General features: G+C 34.9%; 2 protein-coding genes across 2 annotated transcripts; both read right to left on the reverse strand.

Annotated features, from left to right (window-relative positions):
* Nucleotides 1-9,944: 9,944 nt before the first annotated feature.
* Nucleotides 9,945-11,446, reverse strand: gadd45ga (growth arrest and DNA-damage-inducible, gamma a). The gene is made up of 4 exons (XM_073819193.1): nucleotides 11,319-11,446; nucleotides 11,117-11,218; nucleotides 10,744-10,954; nucleotides 9,945-10,649 (listed from the first exon to the last, which is right to left on the reverse strand). Exons 1-4 carry the CDS (start codon nucleotides 11,369-11,371, stop codon nucleotides 10,536-10,538), a joined length of 480 nt encoding a protein of 159 aa, XP_073675294.1. The 5' UTR covers nucleotides 11,372-11,446; the 3' UTR covers nucleotides 9,945-10,535.
* Nucleotides 11,447-14,448: 3,002 nt separating this feature from the next.
* Nucleotides 14,449-22,233, reverse strand: creb3l3l (cAMP responsive element binding protein 3-like 3 like). The gene is made up of 10 exons (XM_073819338.1): nucleotides 22,078-22,233; nucleotides 21,267-21,398; nucleotides 19,182-19,521; nucleotides 18,998-19,095; nucleotides 18,822-18,914; nucleotides 18,611-18,717; nucleotides 17,786-17,854; nucleotides 17,593-17,677; nucleotides 17,304-17,394; nucleotides 14,449-15,580 (listed from the first exon to the last, which is right to left on the reverse strand). The coding sequence occupies exons 2-10, from the start codon at nucleotides 21,396-21,398 to the stop codon at nucleotides 15,192-15,194; spliced, it is 1,404 nt and encodes a 467-aa protein (XP_073675439.1). The 5' UTR covers nucleotides 22,078-22,233; the 3' UTR covers nucleotides 14,449-15,191.
* Nucleotides 22,234-22,620: the final 387 nt, after the last annotated feature.

The following is a 22,620-nucleotide window of genomic DNA, read 5'->3' on the forward strand; positions in this document are numbered from 1 at the left end:
CTTTCTTAATGCTTCATATTGTTTGCTTTGCACAGAGACCAAAGAAATGAAAACTGTAAAAAATGTGAAATTTCATGTAAGCAAAATGTAATATTGTGTATGTTGAATGGGATTTGTGAAATGTTTTCATTTTAATCAATTGCATTTTAGTTATTATTATTATTAAATGCATTATCTGTCTATCTATCTATCTATCTATCTATCTATCTATCTATCTATCTATCTATCTATCTATCTATCTATCTATCTATCTATCTATCTATCTATCTATCTATAGCCTTAGAAAGTTGTTTTATTTTAAAATGCAATAAAAAAAAAGTATAATCAAAATGCAAAACAAAATTTTTTTACATTGAAATATATTTATATAAGTATTGGTAATATTGGTTCATATTGCATTATAAGTTGTTTTATTTTATCTTTAAACCTGTACAGGATATGTTTTATTATTTTATTTTATTTATTTTTATTTATAAATTTTAATATTAAAACATTAAATAACATTAAAACATTAAATAACATTAAAACATAAAACATATATGTGTGTGTGTGTGTGTGTGTGTGTGTGTGTGTGTGTGTGTGTGTGTGTGTGTACACACACACACATTTTTATTTTTGGAATCAGCTGGGCACAGTTACATATTTTTAAAAGTATTGGTAATATTTCTAAATTTTATTATTAAAAATATATATATTATTAAAATGCAATAAAAATATCAAAATGCTAAATTAAAAAAGTTACATTGAAAAAAATATATATATTTATGTTTAATTTCAAATTTCAATATACAAATTTGTATTATTAAAATGTAATAAAAAATTCTAGTCAAAATGCTAAATGTTTAAGAAACTTACATTGAAATATTAGCCTTGTAAGTTGTTTTATGTTACCTTTTGTACAGCATATACAGTAATATCTCTGAGAATGTCAACTATAAGCTACTATATAAAGGGAGGGGAACCTCTCCATGCTGGATCTAGGTCAATATCAGACTGAAATTGCTGGAAAGGAGAGTGAGAGGGCGAGGGAACATACTTTGAGTGTCTCACTGTTTACTAATGCTTGTTTGGACATGTCAAGGGCATCAGTTGGTGACCCTGACCTTTCAGATCCAACTGTCAAAAAACAAAACATTTTCCATCCCACACTGAGCAGCTTCAAAATGTCATTTTTATTCCATTTGTTTGCTTTGTGCTCCGAACCCTGGCCTGCGAAAGGTACAGAATAAAATCAAGAGAATAACTCACCTGTAAGTCATTTCTCATTTTGATCTATGAATCATGTCATTTGATTAATCACACTGCACTGGCCTATAGCTGTTAAAAGGTTTCTCCGTGTTTGTCTTTTTATTGTCTCTTTGTTACATAGCAAATGTCTTTGATGACAAGCAGGTGCATTTATAGAGCTTAGACCATCATAAAGATCTCTGGAGTCGGTGAGGCTTCTAGACTCCTTTGATACCCTTGTGTAATCCTGTTAAACTCTAGGGCTTCTTGCACTAAGACAGTTCTATCTTATCCTTTCGGATTAGGGAACTATCCCTAGTGAATTGGAGAGGCCCTTTAATCTGTTTCGCTGAATCAAGAAGACTAGAAATCAGTTAGTGATACTGTAATATTGTTCACTTTAAACATTCCTCTTATCTGACAGACTGGGCTTGTTCCTGTGTGCTGACGTTTGTCTTAGTGCAGTGGAACAATCAATGACTGCATAGAATACAGCTGTGCTAGATGGAGATGCTATCACTGTAAAAATGTGACTCTAATATCCTATTTAAAGTGTCTCATAAGTTTTTACATTAACTTATGGTGTCTGTCTGATATACACTCTGTCCTTTATAAAGGATGCCAAGAGCTTCTCCAGAGGTTTCCTATTTTACAGTGTGCTGCTGCTATGAGCTGAGTAGGTCAGAACGCTTTGAGTAACACAGCTGTGGAATAACTCCTTGCCTAAATTTATCCTGACACTTTCTCTTGTTCTCTGCTTCCTTATGTGACCGTTCCCATCAAACGCATTTGAGTTTAATGGTGTATTTATACTGGAGCAGGAAAATTTTAATACCTCAGCTGTAAAGGCCATATAGGCAAAAGATACAATTGTCAATTTAATACATTTTTTTGTAAACACAGCCAGTCTGTTCACAATTAAAGCATCTAAACTTAAGATTTAACACACAAATAACAACTGCAATGCATCCAGTGTACAAATAGTATGGTTTACACACTAAATCCAACAGAAACTGCAGCACAATATGCATAGCCTATTATGTCTTATCTTCCTGAACCTCATAGCCGTTTGCTGCTGATCCCCTTCTTATAGGCTATGCATTAAGTTGGGCATTTCTCAACTTTCTGACACTATCATTGCCTTCCATGGTCTGCTGTCAATTCCACAATTCTGCATTTTTATTAGGGCTGGGTAAAAAATATTGATTGATAGATTAGTCTAGCCTATTTTCACTTAATGAATGAAACATTATAGTACACCTCCCATCCAGTAAATCGCAATAAGCATTTGTTTGTTACTTTTAATATGAAACAAAGTCTTAGATTTCAAATTCTGTCCATTTGTTACAATATTCAAACAATAAATACCGTTTTGGCGCTGAGTGACAGATCGTTGTATAGCGTCAGCGTGAAGCATACGTACGTGATCGTCTCCTTCGTTTTACCAGCATAAACCAGCTAAAACCAGCATCCCAGCACCAAAACATACCTAACCAGCATATGCTGGTTTTTTCAGCAGGGTAACGTTACCTCAGAAAAAATATTCGGTGACCAAACGCTTCTTTAGTCAGCTAGACAAATGAACTCTAGATAGGAGCATTTACTAAATATATGCACCATATAATATATATTCAGTATAATTTTCTGTTCTTTATTGTTTAATTTATGTTTGAATAAATCTGTCAAGTTTTTATGACAGCCACTATTTAAATGTTTAGGCATTTCAAAAAACGAATTGGAGCAGAAATATAATTATGTAATTATAACTATATTATTATAAAAACTTAATTGAGTTTATTTTAAGCATTTGTTTACAAATCATTTCATTCTAGCCTTCAAAATTAAAATAGTACCAACTTACTCTCATGTGCATTTTACAGCATTAAAGATGAGATTTCTTTTTTTCCTTGAGAAAATTTGGCATACCTGATATATATCCAGAATAATCGATATTGAACTGAATTGAATTGGAAATTGATTTGAATTATGAAATTTGGGTCAAAACCCAGTCCTATTGCTAAATAGGTTTACATTGCATTTTCAACATGTTTTCTGCTAAGTTCAGCCAACATGTGTTGGTAAGTTTTTATTAATGTTATTAAAGGGGTCATCGGATACAAAACTAACTTTTACATGTTGTTTGAACATTAATGTGTGTTGGCAGTTTGTGTACACAACCACCCTACAATGATAAAAATCCACCCAGTGGTATTTTTTAATCTTTAAAAGTAATATCCCCTTTTTAAAATCAGGTCATTCTCCGCTTCTTGTCGGTGTGACGAAACACAGTTGATTGACATGAGCGTCTTACCTTAGACCCGCCCTCACCAAGATAAAACAGTCCTAATACGATCACCATTGTTTCGACTCAGGTGCAGAGGAAGACTCTAATTGAGCGATTGAGGTGTTCTGTTGTTGGATGTAATAATGAACATAGCAGTCGTCATTTACTCCCGACATCTGAGCCGCTTAAGAGGCAGAGGACAACGTTACTTTCGTTTTTAAAAGGAAAGCACCGATCCGATCTACATATGCATCTATGTTCGTGTGAATCATTCGTGATGCAGCGTCACCCACAGCAGAAGTGAGTATAAGGGCTTTTTATGCATCTTTGCAAACGACCTTTCTTAATAATGTGCTTGTTGGCAAGTTTCGCCGATAAACGCGGCTAAATGCAGCTAAACGCGAATAAATGCAGCTAAACAAGGCTAAAGTAAACATTACAGCTTGTAATCCCTCAGCAGAGACGGGCGGGGCAAGCAGCACTCATTTGCATTTAAAGGGCCCATGCGATAAAATGAGCTGATATTTTGCAGAGCTGATTTTGACAAGGTAAAAGGGTGTTTTTTTAAACTACTATTGAGATTTTTTAACCAAAGTATATCAGAGACTTTTCATTAAGACCCTGAAGAATCATATGAACTTGTGAAAAATGGGCATCCGATGACCCCTTTAAAAACAAACTTGTGCTCACCCGAATCACAGTAAAAATTCACCAGAAATACAGTAAAAACAGTAAAATTGTGAAACATCATTACACTTTAGAAGAGCTGTTTTCTATTTGAATATATATTAAAGTTGAATTAATTTATTTGATGGCAAAGCTAAATATTTAGCATTATTACTCCAGTCTTCAGTGTCACGTGATCCTTAAGAAATCATTCTAATATGCTGATTTAGTGCTTAAGAAGCATTTCTTATTATTATGAATGTTGAAAACAAGTCAAAACCCAGCCCTAGTTTTTATGATGTGTCAAGTTTTTTTTTTTTTTAAGCATGCATTTTTTTTCATTCCTCAACATTTTTTTTATCTTAAACTGTAGTGTGAATGCTTTAAGTTCGTATTAGCATTGTCCTGGCAAAAATTTGCAAGTTAGAGTCATTTAAATAAGAATCTGCACAATCAGGAGTTTTGCTTAAGGCTGAAAAAGTTATCCTCGCTCATGTTACAGTCAGTTATGTGAATTCACCACTTTGACCAACAGAAAGCTGCTAGGTTTGAAAGTGATTTCTGTGTGCTGTGCTTCATACATTGCAACAGTAATGATCCTGATGACTGCACCGTTATAGCTTATAAATAGTTTAACTAATAGAAAAACAATGCGCCTGAGAGCTTTAGTCACTCTAATAACACCTTAAGAATTTCACCTCATACTTCTCTTTCTTGGCCTCTGAATTATTCTGAAGACATTTCTTGCATTTCTGTATGAGTTTTTTCTTTAAACTCCATATGTAGCTCACATTTGGCAATCTGCTGTACCTGCAGTGGCATCTGCCACAGACTTTCAGATATCTCAGGCATGTGGAGGGGCACATAGTGGCGATATCGCAACATACCTACTGCATTTCATGTCTGTACTAATCAGACTAATCGTGTCTGTACAGCTCTACATTTGATTTTGATATTTCATGGATGTCAGCTCTGCATTGTGAAATATCTGGCATACATGCTTACGCCAACATATTTAGGCATCATCAGCACTGCCAAATTTGTGACCGTGCCTCTCCCACTATGACAGTATAGCACAGGCACATGACTACAAAAGATAACCTAAAAATCCCTGGAATTTTGATGCTGTCTTCCACCCTGCAGTCCTGCCTTAATAGTAGATCAATGAGAAGGAATGCAGAACAATCTGAGCAGCATGTGACCCATGAATATCCTGGCGCTGCCCTGCACTCATACCACACAGTTCAGGCCTGAATGTAGTGTCTGTACCAAGGCGCTACAATGCTATTCTGGGCCTGTTAGTTCATGTACTCAGAGATCAGAACAGGTTACATAAAGAGCAGCCAATCGTAATCAGGGAGATCACAGACTTCTTCACAATGAAAAAAGTAATGTTTAAGCATGACTTGCTTTACGCTTCAGTATACACAATGTTACAAACTCTAAAGAGATACCCCCCCCCCCTTCCCAGAAAAAAAATTGTGTGAATTTCTTTCTTCTGTGGAAAACAAAAGAACATTTCTTTTCAAGTTTCAAAGTTTCAACAGTTTTGTTGTACAGTAAATCAATGGGGTCCAATGCCTTTTTTTCTCCATTTTTGCATGAACCTTTTAAAAAGTATGACTGATTTGGCAGCCTTGTTCTCCAAACTTTTTTACTGAATATAAAAGCTTTTTTCTGGACTGCCTAAACCTCCTGTCCCATGGAAGCCTGTTTCCGCCACTGAATAAAATATTTTTAAAAAGTTATTGCAATTTTTAACTCACAGTTCTTACTTTTTTATCAAAATTGTGAGATATAAACTCACAATTGCGAGTTATAAAGTCAGAATTGTAAGATATAAACTTGTAGATATAAAGTCATAATATACCTGCAAATGCGAGTTTATATCTTACAATTTTGACTCAGGACTGTGTAATATAAACTCAAAACTGTGAGAAATAAAGTCAGAATTGTGAGATAAAAACAATTCTGATTTGTTTTACTTACAAATGCGAGTTTATATCTTTTTTTCTCACAATTCCAATTTTTTTCACACAGTTCTGAGAAAAAAGTCAGAAATGCGAGATATAAACTCGTATTTCTAAGAAAAAACATCTAAATTGTTTTTATCCCAAAATTCTGAATTTAGAGAAATAAAGTCAAAATTGTGATATTAAAATGTGCAATTCTGACTTTTTTTCTCACAATTGTGAGATATAAACTCACAACTGTGAGAAATTAAAAAAAAACTCACAATTCTGACTTTTTTCTCGCAAATGTTTGATGAGTTTATATTTCGAAATTCAGAGAAAATAGTCAAAATTGCGAGATGTAAATTCCCAGTTGCGAGAAAAAAAGTCTGAATTGTGAGATAAAAAGTTGCAATGACCTTTTTACATTTTTTTTAATTCAGTGGTGGAAATGGGGATACTGTTCCTGTTCACACCAAGAATGATAACTGGAAAGATATAAGTTATAAGCATGTGTTGCCATTTTGTCACCTGCAGCTTTAAATGCTTGAGCACTTTAAAATCAGGTAAATTCTGATGTAAATGTTTGTATTGTTTATCAGCTGGAAAAAAAGGTGATTTCAGTGATATTGTTCCGCTATTGAAGTGTGGACTTCCCTATTTTTAAAAAACTAGAATGATAATTAAAACATTATCAATATAAATTTCATCCTTGGTGCTAACAGGCCTTAAATCTGAAGAGCTTGTGTACATATACAGGCATTAAAAGCATTATGATGCATTCACATTTTCCATAGCTTTACTAATTTTCACTTGCAAAATCTAGTCATTTCAAAAGGAATCCAAGAGATCAAAAATTTTGTGTGGGGGCAAAAAAATTCCACGTGAAATTTTCATAACTGATTCATTCGGTCACGCAAATTCCCTGCACTGACCAACACAAAGCTGCCTGATTTGAAAGCAGCAACTGTGTGAGCTGTGTTTCATATATCGACATTATTGACAACAGACAACTGACTTTTTGTCTCGCAAAGATTTCCACACCTTTAGTCTACCATCATAACCATGTGTGTGAAAATGTAACAATGAAGGGCATCTAACAGTCTGATTAGTTCAAAACAGCACTTTCAAAAAAAAAAGCTGATGTCAAACCAAAATCTACTTTGATGTCTTCACGTCTCATTGTTCCTGAGTCATTAGATTCAGAGAACACTATGTCTGTGGCTGGTGATCAGAGCAAGCGTTAGTGCTAACAGATGCCAGTACTACTGTCTGGGTTGAGTCACTAGCTGCAGGGCTTACAAAGGAGGGGCACATGTGTGCGATGCAGACATCAAGCCAGCTGCAAAGCGGTTTTCAGGGTGAAGTGTTTTTTTCTGGGTGTTTTGAAGCCTAGTGCACCTGTGAATACAAATGAAAAGACACAAAATGTTTTAATCGGTGTGGAGCAACAAGTCATTGCCTTTTACAAGGTGGTGAGTGGTCTAATGCTCAAACTCTGAAACACACAAGGAAGTTTGGTGACCTTTCACTTACGTTTCCTGAAAAGTACTCTCTGGAACTTTCCTGTGTGGTTTCACAGAAGGCCTCTTGGTCTCTGAGAAAAACGCTACGCTTTGGGCGGAAATGTGATGAGAAATGCGTTTCATATTGAGAGCATGTGAGGGCCCGTCGCTAGTCACATGCAGCAGCGCACTCTCCGCTGAGCAGGTGACAGATGTTAAGTCATGCAGTGAATGCAACAAATGACCAGACAGAGGAAAGCAGACATTACAACATTTAAGTGTAAAATCTGTCTGATATTTTAAAGGAATAAAAAAATTTTTTAAAAGTGCACCTCTGAAACAGACATATAAAGACATTTCTCCTTAAATCATGAAAAAGACAACAAGCAATTTCATGTATTTAGGATTATAAAGTCAAAAGTATACATACACCTTGCGGAATCTGCAAAATGTTAATTATTTTACCGAAATAAGAGGGATCCTGTAAAATGCATGTTATTTTTTATTTAGCACTGACCTGAATAAGATATTTCACATTTACATATAGTCCACAAGAGGAAATAATAGCTGCATTTATAAAAGAGTCAAATTTATTAAGAGCTGGGGGTGAAAACTTTAGAATTTGAAGATCAGGGTAAATTTGTCTTATTTTGTCTTCTGGAAAACATGTAAGTATCTTCTGTAGCTTCTAAAGGGCACTACTGAATGAAAAAATATGATATTTAAGCAAAATGAGAAAAATGTACACATCTTTATTCTGTTCAAAAGTTTACACCCCCTGGCTCTTAATGCATCGTTTTTCGTTTTAAAGCATCAGTGAGCGTTTGAACCTTCTGTAATAGCTGCATATGAGTCCTTCAGTTGTCCTCAGTGTGAAAAAATGGATCTCAAAATAAAACATCTTTGTTGGAAAGAGTTCAAATTCACAAAAATGTTGAAAAGCCAAAGAATTTGTGGATTTTTCTGAAGAACATTATATCACAAAAAACACAGCTGTGGCTGATTCAGGTAACAACACAGTTTTAAGAATCAAGGGGATGTAAACTTTTGAACAGGGTCATTTTTATAAATTCTACTATTATTTTCTTTTGTGGACTATTTGTAAAAGTATTTTATGTGAAATGTCTCATTCAGGTCAGTACAAAATAACAAATAACATGCATTTTGTATGATCCCTATTATTTTTTTAAAAAAATAACATTTTGCAGATTCTGCAAGGTGTATGTAAACTTTTGGTTTCAACTCTATGTAGGCACGTGAATCACCTTTCAAAGAAAATGTATGTGGTTGTTTGTTACTAGAATGACCTTAAGGGGATCTCCACGGTATCTCCAATGCAATTGACCCAGTTTCTTGACTTCCATGCATTATGTATCATTAGTTAGTAAAAGTAACCTGCAAAGATCAATTACTATCAAAGGGAGTGGAAGAATCTCTTTGTGTCTCCCACTCTTTTTCAAAAGCAGGTGTGTTGCTTTGTGCATGCATGCGCTTAGCTTTATTGTCAGTTGACTTTCAAGTGCACAAAGACTTTTGAGGCACTGCCTGAAATGCTCTTTTAAGTTTGGATACACATGCTCTGGGCATTTGCCATCACAACATCAGTACACAACACCTGGTGCAAGTGTTTGCTGTCAAACACAGCAGCTTTCTTTTCAGAGAATTTCCAGTGATGTAACTTTGGAGGACAGAGCGCAAGGCTGACTGGACAGCGTACCTAGAGATCAAACAAACCGCAAATGAGTATCTGTCTTACTGGTAGTTTAGCACCCTTTCTCTTGAAAACCACAAACCATATGCATGCAATGAATGAGCTGAAATAGTAGTAGAGAGAGTCAGCAAGGAAATAGAATTCCTGGTACTTTTTGCTGCTAACTTGCGCAAAACGTATTCCTTTATTTTTACATTTTGTAAGCAACCCTTAGATTGTAACCTTTACTGTCAAGACAGCTCAGTTTCGACTGTTGTGTTTGATGAGTTCAGCTCCATTAGTCATCTAACAGATCTGGCTCTACTCTGCCTCTGCTCCAAATGGATGGTGCAAAACCTACACATGACAGAAGTCAGTCCCCCATTGCAAAGGGGGCCCTTCAGTTGAGCAAGCCGTTTAAAGAAAGCAGCTGGTGCATGGGTGGTGAAAGGTCAGGAAGAGCTTGGAGAAGTGCCAGTTTCTCTAGTGCATTCGCAACCTCTCTTTCTCTCTTGTAGACGGTGTTACTGAACTGCCCTCAGCTCTATCCTCTGATGTAACTAGGCAAACATAAAATACATTGCTGAAGGCTAAATAAAGAAACATACCATAATTGCCTTTTAAGGTATTTATTTAAAAATTTATTGCAGAAATGGTGGCTTCTTCACCACAATTTGACATTGCATTATGAATATTTGACAAAAAAAGCACAACTTCATAATAGGTAAATCCGTTTCCCCCCCTTAAGATATCACAAAAGACAAGTTACACTAGTGTCCATGTAATATTTTTCAGACAACATCCCAAGTGCGTGTTAGAAATGTCACTTAAACACAGTTCCTCTTTAAAAATCCACATCTCATTCTTCAAGAACACCAATTCCAGGGCTTCGCCTTCGTCAATCTCACAAACGTGCTCTCACAGTCCACCTGTCCTTTTCTCTCCCATTGTCTCCACGATACCACCACAACAGACTTGAGGGGCACAGGAGGCTTGGCTTTTCAATGCTCGTCCAAAAAAAAGATTCTGAACATCACCTTTTCCAGGACGGCCAACCGTTCGCTGGGTCAGTCCACTTTTATCTTCCCAGTTGTGAGGGTAATCCAGACAACATCTCAAAGCTTATTTTTTCGCTTTGCACCGGTGTACCCTTTAGGATGGACGTCTTTGACTTGTTTCGGGTTGCATTCACGTGCCAAAGCCATCTCCTATCAGCGCTCCGGCAGAGAAATAGCAGGCACCCATTCGTAGACATTGCGGCTTTCCTCACAGAACAACCCCAATCTTTCAAGAGCAGAATCTTTCCATGAGTCAGCACTGGGGCTCTTTAGGAGAAAAAAAAAGAAGCGATATTAGACATGCAAATGTAGGTGTTGACAAAGTGTAGGTGTAGACATGGAAAGGAGGTGAGCTACTCACCGTTACAAGTATGCAGTGTGCGTCCTTAGGTTCCTCATCTTGATCACAGCCCACAATGTCAGCAAGGCGTTCAATGTCGTTCACACGAACAATGTTGATGTCATTGTCAAAGCAGAAGGCTTGGATGAGAGTGAAGTGGATCTGCAAGGCGATGTCACATTCGTACTCCTCGTCCGTAGCCAGGACACAAAAAGCCACGCTGTCTGGGTCACTGAGGTTGCATAAAGAAGATATACTGATTAGGGAACGGTTCAACATGTGCTTCTTGCATTTATGCACAAGGATGCACCCAATTACTAAATAATAAATAAAAACCATGTACATATAAGTGTCTAAGGACCTAATGCATAGTCATTAATAAACAGATACTTACACATTCATGACTTGTGCAGACTCATACACCCCAACGGTAAGGCAGTCCTGCTTCTTGGCAGAGACCAGAAGCTCTTCTAGTGCCGTTCCTGCACTTTGCATTCTGGAGAACACAACCGGCGTGTTAGTCTATATACTTCACATAGAATTGACTTGATAAAACGCATATAACGAAAACAACGTAAACTGAATTCGAAACTCACCTATCACCAGTAGAAGCTGCGTTGTCTTGTCCACTGAATTCTTCAAAAGTCATTGTTTAAATCCACGTTAAGTCGCGTTTAGCGTCCGTTCTCTTTGCGGCGAGTATGAGTTTGTGATGCCGTGTCAGGCGCTCGCCTTGTTTTATACCTCAGCAGCTGAGTTTCTCGGCAGTGGGCGGGCATTCCCCTCATGCCCGGTTCTGATTGGCTGTTGGCACGGGTGTATGCAAATGACTCTGATGCAAGCGCTTTGCCTGTAAACAGCCCACGTGGGTGTTCAAATATCACTCCATGAACAACACAAAGCACGGCTAGTACCTTTTCTTACTGCTTGGGTACTTGATAAGCTTGGGTTCACGTTATCTAAGAATTTTGAGAATTATTGTGTTTAACTCGCATTCCTCACATTGTAATTTGTTTTATACTGAGTGAATTATGTTAATTAACCTAATAATTCTCCTCACAAAGGTGACTTCAGGTAGTTGGTTTGTTGTTGTTGCTCCAGTTCAAACCAGCTACCATGTACTGCCCATGAATCCAGCAGCAGGGTTACTGTCCTTGGGACATTTGGTCCCCATAATGTAAGCAAAACATGACCCCCACCACCCCCACAGACACAAAGACTGGTGAGTGAGGCACACGCCGCTCTTTTGCATTTGTAAAGGAGTCATCCTAATTTACGTGTCTTTGTCGTGTGCCTATTAATGACTGCTTGGCCGGCCCTAAAGCAGGAATAATAGCCTCATGTTCCACCTGCCCCTGGCTTTGTTGCAGCCTGCAGAAAGTGTGTCCCAGTGAGACCAAGAGCCAAAACTTTTGTTCCTGCTTTTTGGAAGTCAGTCAGCTGAATGCATACATACAAATAGCAGATCACTATCACTCCACTTCAGGCCTGTTTAGCTCTTAATACCATGTCTAAAACGGTGAGCAATGTTATTCCCGTAAATAGAGATTAATCAATTATTCAGTAACAGCATCGCTGCACATATCGGACTACAACATCAAGTCTTGTTCAAACTGGTCTAGACCCTAGACTATTGGAAGCTCTTTGTAATTCTGTATGCAGTAACTGCTGCTGAGCAGCCTGGTTAGTTGGTCTTACCTGGTTTTTACCTGTCTTGGGGTTGTAGGCACTTTCGAGATAGTTTCTGATCTTGTTCAAACTGGTCTAAACTATTGGAAGCCAGGGTGGTAGACTAGCTGAAGACAATTTTAATAATCTGGAAGACCTGCTTAAACCTGGTTTGAAGTGATTTTTACAGCAGGATAGAGAAAATATTACTTGTTTGCTTGCAAGTTTTAGAGACTTTTCTCCTAATATGCCAAACGATGCAATATTTAAAGCGTCAATATTTTTGAAAGCATTTTAAAAGATTTGGGGTTTATGACTGATATTGCAGACCTAGAACTAGGCCTATAGAAAGTGCGCCATCTATCGCCAACATAGTGCGACCTTTCACGCAGAGTATAGTAAATGTGCTCGAGTGAGTCACGCCGTAGATACAAAAGATGCACTTGCTCATCAGCTCAAATAGCACTGATGAATATTTGCTTTTGTTGAAATACTTCAGAAATTGCATCTTAAATCAAACCCACAGGGTACTGATACACGACACCACAGTAAAACTGATGATCGAAAGTAGCATTATCAGTAGATTTATTGTTCTCCTTTTCTAAAGCCACCTGTGCAGAACCAATGATAGCACAGTGATTCGAAATGTTTTGGCGCCATCTGCAGGTAAGACAAGAAAATAAGAAACGATTTATCAGCGTTCTAATTTTTAAAATTAATTATACTCTTTGCCATATATGGGCCATTCTACAGAATTGGTGCAAACTGCCGTTCCACAACCAAAAACATATTTAAAAAGCAGTTAAGTATTCAAATCTTAGATGTTTTTCTAAGATCATTTTTATTTTATAAGGAAAAGGAAACTTGTATGTAAAAAAAAAAATGTCCTGCATTTTCATGTCACTACCGAAACCATGTATATTTTAGTCCGTTGGCTGAAGCTGGTTTTAATTACACCTTTAAATTTAATGTGTGTGTTTTTTTTTTCTATAATTAAACGTCCTTTTTTGGAAGTTATGCCATAACATTTCATTTTTATGTGTACATGTGTACATGTGAAGCTTCGGTAGTGACATCTTTGGGTTTTTTGTTGTTTGTTTGTTTGTTTGTTTGTTTGTTTGTTTGTTTGTTTGTTTGTTTGTTTGTTTGTTTTGCTGTTATTAGCACTGTTATTACTGTAACAGTCTGTATTACCTTAACGTAACGTCATCGTTATCGTCATCATTGTTTCGGTAGTAACACATAATCCTTTATTTGGGGGAAATAAACACATTTTTAGTACAGTTAAGAAATCTTTATGTGGGTTAATGTTTAGTTGATGTAGTCACTACCAAAAACATGACTGTCACTGCCGAAAATGTGCTGTCACGACCAAAAGGGATGTTTGTCACAACTAAAGTATAACTAAGATGTTATGGTAAGTGTTTGGTCCAGTGTATATTCAAACTAATTAATATTTAACTCTGAAATCAGTATGATCAACTTTTTGCCTTTTACAAAAATAAACTCGATTCAAATTCAACACAAATTACTTGAAATATTGTTATATATAGGCCTATATATATATATATATATATATATATATATATATATATATATATATATATATATATATATATATATATATAATTTCATAACCTTAATGAGCTTATAATAACCTTAATGAGCTTTTTTGAAGTTATGATGGTTTTGTGTGCGTGTGTGTGTTGTGGTTTTCAAAAATAGTTTAGCAGATTTACATCTCAGATTAAGCACATTTGCATTAAAGTCAGACAAGATAATTGTTTTTATAGGTTACTTGGTGTTGATTTGCACGTGTTTCTATCAAGGACATGTCTGGCTGTAACATGATCGGACATGTCCAGAGTGACCTAGTTTCAATGTTAGGACTTTTATAGATTGCTTTCTAGGAATCCCAGTGCTGTTTTGAAATTAGTGCCATTATTTCCATCATATTTAGTGTAATAATTTTTCTTTGTATCAGTTTTCATTGCAATGAATGACAAAAACGCATTTTTATAGTAAACTGATCATTTTTAATTATAATAACATGATTACGACAGAAATAAACAGTTTATGAACATTCCAAGTTTACAGATACATCAGTGCATCATATGACCAACGACTGAAAGAAATTGATAAAAAAGACTGCAATAGAAGTCTACAAGAGACAAAGCAAAATCTCAACATCAAAAAAAAAAAAAAAAAACATAAAAATGCTTCTCTGACACAGCAGATCATGACATTTTGTTCATATGTATATACATATATAGACATTAACAATGTATTATTATTGTGTGGATATGTGCAACACTATACCCCCTCTAAAAGGTACATTTAAAGCTAAATTTACAGCAGTTTAATGGAAGGGGTTCTAAGCCACAAATAATACACAAGCAGAAAAAAAAAATAGCTTCCCTTTACTAAATACACTCCTATATCACAAGGACTGCATTTTCAGTAGTGGAATCTCTTTAAGCATGTGCCTCCCTTACTAAGAAAGGGAAAATAATAGTTTACTAGATGCCCTAAAATGTCTCAAGTAATACAGACAAGTGAATACATTTCCTGAATGTACTAAAACTCAATGTGGACAAGTTCAAAACAATATGGCTCCTTCACATTTCCAATCATTGTGTGTTCAGATGAATAGAACAGTAACGTCCTATCAAATGGCCGGGTATAAAAAAGTGCTATTATAGCATGACAGTAGATCCATGTAAAACATAAAAAGTAAGGAAACGGTCAGACTGTGATGCTACAATGAAAAGAAAACGGCTATACTGAATTTTTTCTCTCTCCTACATTTCATCAGATCGGTGCTGTTGTATTATAACTGATGTGGGTTTCTGCTCTATCCAGCTCTCCTTGGTTTTGCTCTGGCTGTCGTAGATCACCGGAGGCGCTCCTGAGTTCCTGTGGGACTCTGAGAGAGGTGCGTCTGCTTTGAGATCTGACTGGCCGGGAGTGGGGAAGTCAGCGGAGGAGTTGCTGTTGACACCGGACTCAGAGTCAGACTGCTCGACACGTTGGTAGTCAGGCGTGTGGTTCTGACCGCCAGACAGCAGCACCTGGTTATTCTCTATGGTGGCCATGAGGAGGACATCCTGCTCTGGCACTTCTTTGGCAGCCGTGGAAATAATGTCATCTTTTTGGATAGATGGATAAGACCGTAGGGCTCGGGACATTCCTAGAAGGTAGGGGGGAAAGCATGTTTTTTTTATTTAGCATAAAGCACCAGTTTCCGTGCTACTTAAAACCAGTCTTAAGTAGCACGGGTAGAAAATTTATTTGAAAAATAAAAAAATGTAACCCCATTTTCCCCCTACTTTTTGTAATTTAAGCTTTTTTACTTTTGTAATTTTTTAAAACTTTACATTGCTCCATGCATAATATAGTTAAATTAAAACTAAAAGTTTATTTACTTAAAATAAATTAACCGTTAAAAATAAAAAACTTGGTTTAGTTTAACTTGAATTACTAAAATAACTAAAACTAAAACTATAAAAAATCTATAGACATTTAAAAACATACTAATAAAAGTGACAAAAACAACCAAATTGTTAAAACATTAACATGCAAGCAAAATATAATGAAATCTGAAATATTTCTCATATAAAATATATTAAAAAAAAATTATAATAGTATATCAACAACACTTAATATAACACATAATACTACTTCCTATATATCTAAAAGTTTGTATCTTTTTGTTGTCTTTTACTGCTTTTTTTATTGACAGTTATTAGACTGTTCATATATAACTTTAATCAGAGTGTAATTTAGAAATATTTAAAGGGCACATGCTACTAATTTTAATGCAATTTGTTAATATAATATATTATATTAACTATTTTAACTTATTTTTATTTTTATTTTTTTAAACAAATGTTTAAACAAGGAACTGTATTAATTAGCATGTTAGTTATTGATATTAACATATTATTAGCATATTGGTAATCTATAGGGATGCAACAAATTTTAGGCAGAAACCAAAAACAAAAATTCTGGATGCACTTGGCCGAAAACCGAAAGCAAAAATGCTTTGTAATAATTATTTATAATTTTATTAAATACTAAAAAGTAATTTTGTAAGACATTTTAAATAAACTCAATAATTATGATGATACTGAATAATAAAAAAAAAACACAAGGCTATTAAAAAAACACAAGGCTATTAAAAAAACACGCTTTTATTGAAAGTAACCCAATAAAATCAGACGGAATATATATAAATATTAAATATCAATATATGTGACCCCCGGACCACAAAACCAGTCTTAAGTAGCACGGGTATATTTGTAGCAATAGCAAAAAATATATTGTATGGGTCAAAATGATCAATTTTCTCTTTTATGTTCTATAAAAATATTTTGTAAATCTCCAACCGTAAATATATCAAAATTTAATGTTCAATTATTAATATCCATTGTTAAGAACTTCATTTGGTCAATATTTTGATTTATTTGCACCCTCAGATTCAAGATTTTCAAATAGTTGTATCTTGGCCAAATATAACAAACCATACATCAATGGAAAGCTTATTTATCCAGCTTTCAGATGATGTATAAATCTAAATGTAAAAAAATACCTTTATGACTGGTTTTGTGCTCCAGGGTCTTTTTTCAATTCTGATTTTTTTTTTTTTTTTACTAATAATCTAAATAATGTATAGTCCTATGGCATATATTTTTCGGCCTTTTTTTTTTTTCGGCGACCGAAATTTAGGTGCTTTCCTAGAAATCTATATTAAATTAATATCTAGCATTGCCAAATATCACTGATACTGATTACTGAAACTGCATTATTGTATATGTAGAACAATAATATGATGTATATGACAAAACAAAGTAAAACAAGCAGGACAACATTCCTCAGTGTCCTATAGAAACAATACCAAATGTAACTCTCACCTGTAGATGACGTATACAGTTCTTTCTGATTGCTGCTGCCAAAAGGATTGACTGACGGGAAAATGATCAGACAGAAAGAAAGCAGGAACACCTGAAAAAGTGTCAACAGAAAAGGTCAGAAAGCACGTCACACTGTTATTGTGTTTATGTATGAGAAAGTTCACATTACATGCTGCTGAAAGATTACACTCATACATCTTATTTCACTTATGACCAATAAATGAGTGAGTATAAAATAAAACCAACTCAACTGAACTAGATTAAAATTCCACAGTGGCAAAATACTCACCATGATACAAGTGCTAGTCGTGGTGGTTTTCATTGTGGACATTTTCACCATAGTCTGCAGTTTTCTTAGCTGTTCAATAAGGGACCTTAATATAGAAAACCCAATTCTTGTTAGTCACAATTAAGTGTCATTACAATCTGCACTAAAAGTATGTTACTGATGATGAAAACATTCACACATGACGAAGGCTTACATGTTTTGTTTCTGCAGCATCTCAACTTTCTTCTGTAATTCCTGGTTGTGAGCAGTGCAGATTGCAACCCTAAGAACATACAAAAAAATATGATTTCAGTTATTAAAAAATAATTCATTTACAAGAATTTTCAAACTTACACTATTGTTCAAAAGTTTGGAGTCAGTAAAGTTTTTTTTAATTCAGAATTAACTTGATCAAAAATAATTCAAATAATTGCTGTTCCAAACATTTTATTTGTCAAAGAATCCTGAAAAACAAAACATCTGAATAATTTCTAATGTATGATGTTACACTGAAGACTGGAGTAATGGCTCATTTTAAATTGTAATCATATTTGCAATTTGTTTCTACTGTTTTTACTGTATTTTTTATTATGTAAATGCAGTCTTGCTGAGCTTACATTACGTCAACGTTTTACATCATCCGCTGGAACGCCACTCTCTCGTGGACGCACGTCCGACAGTTTGCGAAGTTAGAGATTACCGTTTATAAAGTTGTAAATATCAATATTTTTCTTACACAAATGCATCGATTCACTTTAGAAGGCCTTTATTAACCCCCTTGAGCCATGTGGAGTACTTTTATAATGAATGGATGCACTTTATTGGACTTCAAAATCTCAACACCCATTCACTGGCATTATAAATCTTGGAAGAGCCAGGACATTTTTTATTATAACTCCGATTGTATTTGTCTGAAAGAAGAAAGTCATATACACCTAGAATGGCTTGAGGGTGAGTACATGCTGGGGTAATTTTCAGTTTTGGGTGCACTTTCCCTTTAAGTGTTAAGTTCTTCCTGTATTTTGAGAGCCACACCAACCTGTTCTCTAGGCCATCAACATAAACTTTCTTCTTCTTGCGACTCTCCTGAGCAGACTGCTTATTCCGGATCTTCCTCCTCACCCTCTTCAGGGTGCGTTCCTCTGCCTAAAGACACACAGCATTTTAGCTAACACTATCATGTTGCATTCAAATTCACATTTCATTCACATTATATGAAACTAACACAAATCAGAAACCATTTGTCTTACCTTTGTAAGAGGCATGTGACTTGGAATGGTTGCGCCTTCTTTCGCCAGAAGCCTCCTCTCCTCATCAGTCAAAACAATCTCTTTGAACTGGAACTGGAGACAAAATATGCATCATTGTATCTGATCTGAGCCTTCATGGCAGCAATCTCCTGTTTTCTTTATCGTTTGAAATGTACCTGGTTGTCTAGCTTGTTGCTTTGTGTTGAGTCTTCAATAGTGAGTGAGCAGGGCAGCTCGGGGGAGAAGTCATCATCCATGCTGAGATCCAAATCATCTGACAGGAAGAAAATCAAACTTAAGATGAGATACTTATAGAAGCCATTTGAACGAAAAAACCTACACACCAGAACATGATCTTACCGACATCTATGAAGACGTCAGACTCAGGATTCTCTGATCGGACACTCAGCAGGGCGTCTGTGCCCTGTGGGAGGGTGTAGCAGTGGTCTGTCTGCACCACCTGGGCCTCGTAGCTCTCTGTCACAAATTCAGAATAAAACAGAGGCTCGACGCCTGGACTGGGGACGGTGTCTGTCTCGCTGCCATCGTGTGGACTCTGGCAGTGTGGAGGGGTGGTGTCTTCAGAGATGCCGCTGTCGCTGCCGTGAGGAGACTGAGACAGGCAGTTGATTGTCAGACCGTCATCTTCCTCACCCAGAAGACTGCTGAGAAAGTCCTCTGTATCCATTCCACTCAGCATCTGCAACAATAAAATAATTTCTTAGTCTCTATGCCTGTCAAAAGTTTTTGAACAGTACGATTTTTAATGTTTTTATAAAGAAGTCACCAAGCCTGCATTTATTTGATCCAAAGTCCAGAAAAAAACAGTAACATTTTGAAATATTTTTACTATTTAAAACTTTCTATTTGAATATATTTTAAAATGTCATTTATTCCTGTGATTAAAGTTACATTTTCAGCCTCATTACTTCAGTCTTCAGTGTCACGTGATCCTTCAGAAATCATTCTAATATGCTGATTTTCTGTTTAAGAAACATTTATTATTATTATTATTATCATCAATATTTAAACAATTTTAATTTAAACAGTATTTTATGAATAGAAAGATCCAAAGATCAGCATTTATCTAAATAAAAGCTTTTGTGACATTTTACACTATACCATTTAAAAGCTTGGAGTCAGTATAATTTTTTTTAGAGGAAGGTAATTACAGAAATTAATACTTTTATTTAGCAAGGATGCTTTGAATTGATCAAGCGATGATAAAGACATTTATAATGTTACAAAATAATTCTATTTAAGATAAATGCTGTTTTCAACATAATGTAATAATAAATGTTTTTTGAGCTGCAAATCAAAATATTAGAATGATTTCAAAAGGATCATATGACTGGATTAATGGTGTTAAAAATTCAGCTTTGGAATAACAGGAATAAATTATATTTAAAAATATATTCAAAAAGAAAACAATTGTTTTAAATTGTAAAAATATTTAAAAGTTTTTACTGTTTTAGCTGTACGTTGGATAAAATAAATGCAGGCTTGGTTAGCAGAAGAGACTTCTTTAAAAAAATATTACATATCTTACTGTTCAAAAACTTTTGACTGATAGTGTACATAATGTATAACAATGGTTTCCATTTAATATTATATAATTATATTATTATTACTATAGAAATAAATGAATGTAATTGTTAACAATAAATTTAATCTGCAGCAATAAGGGGGATGTCTGTATCTACCAATCTACTGACCATATACAATAATAATAATAATAACAAAAACAATAGTATCTGTTGTTATTATTATTATATAAAATAAATGTATATAATTGTTATTATATTATTATATCAATTGCATTACTTATACTATAACAATAATTAAATATATACATGTATATAATAAGCAACATAATAAAATGGTTAGTTATGCTTTCTATCTATCTATCTATCTATCTATCTATCTATCTATCTATCTATCATGTAAAATAATAACAAAAACAATAATAGTAATTGTTATTTTTAGTATTATATAAAATAAATGGATATGACTGTTATTATACTATTATACAAATTACTTACTATTACTTTAATAATAATAATTACATAAATAAACGTAATGTATAGTGTAATACATAAATACATGTATATAATCTGCAGCAATAAAATTGTTAGTTAAGCTATCTATCATGTACAATAAAAATAATAATTGTTATTATATTAATAACTGGTTATTAATATATTTAATATATATTAAAATATATAATATACTAATATTATATAAATACACACCATGCAGCATTTGAAATGATACAAGCATTTGTATCTAATCATTATATTGCACAATACTTTAAAACATGCAGTTGTATTGATATTTTTATCGAATTTCTTATCATATTCATATCAGACTATATATCACAGCTTCTACGTGACAAAAACATGAATTTATAGATTATATAGACCACTGGACGTAAAGGTTACATACATCTTGCACTGAAAGCAAATCATCCAGCAAGTTATTCCCCTCTGGGAGGAACAGATCACCGGATCCTGGGTCTTCATCTTGGAAGATTAGACCAAGCAGGTCTGTACTGTCCATATCCTCGCTTACTGACATCTGTTTCAGAGAAGCAGAAATCATATATGACTACATTAAACAGGGCAGATCCGCAGCGACACTGCGCACTGACAGCTCGATCAAGTTCAGACCCTGCCCACTCATCACGTGACTGCGTTTCCGTCTTAAACACAACACAAATACAACTAACAACTTTACAGCATTAATAGTACGTTACAGCGTATGTTGTAAGTCACAATCGCAAACACAAAATGGTTATAATGTGTGTGACAAATAGTTTTAAAACCTAGCAGGAAATACTACTGTAACACGGTGACAGCTCATTATAGCTCAGTCGGTCAACAGATAATAATGTTACCTGTGCAAAGAAGATATTTGAATCTGTTTTGGTTATGTGATCCGAATTGCTAAGTAAGTTAGTCAAAACAGTGAGTACAATATCGCAGAATTGATAGATTTATCGATTATAACAATAACGCTAGTAACAGCGCTATTAATAATAGTGAAACGAATAAAAATATAATAGAGCAGAAGAATGGACTTATGATGCATTTTAAATATAATATATAGGAAGTAAATACAGTATTCGGTAAAGCATGTGACAGGTCTGACATTTGACAGCTCTACAAAAACTGTATTGTGAGTATTTGTGAATTTTGCTGAGGAAGGCAAAGTCGACATCACAGACGGATCTAAAATGCTTTAAATAATTCCTTACCTCTGATGATGTTGTGCCGAAATAAGATACGTTGACATATACAACAAATAGGAAGTGCCTTGTCTCTTTGTCCTGTTCCTGATGAAATCACCCTCCAACAAGGCAAAAATCGCGTCACCACGTACGGCCGCGTAAGTACGTGCACGTCTTCTGCGAAAGTCTTCCTGGAAGTTGTAGTGCAAAACGTCATGCCTCGAGTCCGTACTTAAAGGGATAGTTCACGCAAAAATGAAAATTTGGTCATTAATTAGCCTACTCACCCACATATCGTTCCAAACTCGTAGGACCTCCGTTCATCTTCGGAACACAAATTAAGACATTTTTTTATGAAATCTGAGAGCTTTCTGACCCTACATAAAGAGCAAGGTAACTGAAATTCATCAAAAATATTTAAATTTGTGTTCTGAAGATAAATGAAGGTCTTACAGGTTTGGAATGACATGAGGGTGAGTAATTAATGACAGAATTTTCATTTTTGGGTGAACTTTATGAAAGACTGCGTATAAAATGTAAACATTCAAAAAGGAATTAAATATTAATTAC

Source organism: Garra rufa, chromosome 15 (genome assembly GCF_049309525.1).
Source record: "Garra rufa chromosome 15, GarRuf1.0, whole genome shotgun sequence".
Lineage (NCBI taxonomy): Eukaryota > Metazoa > Chordata > Actinopteri > Cypriniformes > Cyprinidae > Garra > Garra rufa.

Excerpts from the sequence above, each read along its gene's own strand:
- gadd45ga (XM_073819193.1), bottom strand. The coding sequence starts at position 11,371 with ATGACTTTTGAAGAATTCAGTGGACAAGACAACGCAGCTTCTACTGGT. Across the intron at positions 11,219-11,318 it reads GCAGCTTCTACTGGTGATAG|AATGCAAAGTGCAGGAACGG; the intron begins GTGAGTTTCGAA and ends TGTGTTCTCCAG. Across the intron at positions 10,955-11,116 it reads TCTGCACAAGTCATGAATGT|TGACCCAGACAGCGTGGCTT; the intron begins GTAAGTATCTGT and ends ATGCAACCTCAG.
- creb3l3l (XM_073819338.1), bottom strand. The coding sequence starts at position 21,398 with ATGTCAGTAAGCGAGGATATGGACAGTACAGACCTGCTTGGTCTAATC. Across the intron at positions 19,522-21,266 it reads ATTTGCTTTCAGTGCAAGAT|ATGCTGAGTGGAATGGATAC; the intron begins GTATGTAACCTT and ends TTATTGTTGCAG. Across the intron at positions 18,915-18,997 it reads GCAACAAGCTAGACAACCAG|TTCCAGTTCAAAGAGATTGT; the intron begins GTACATTTCAAA and ends TTTTGTCTCCAG.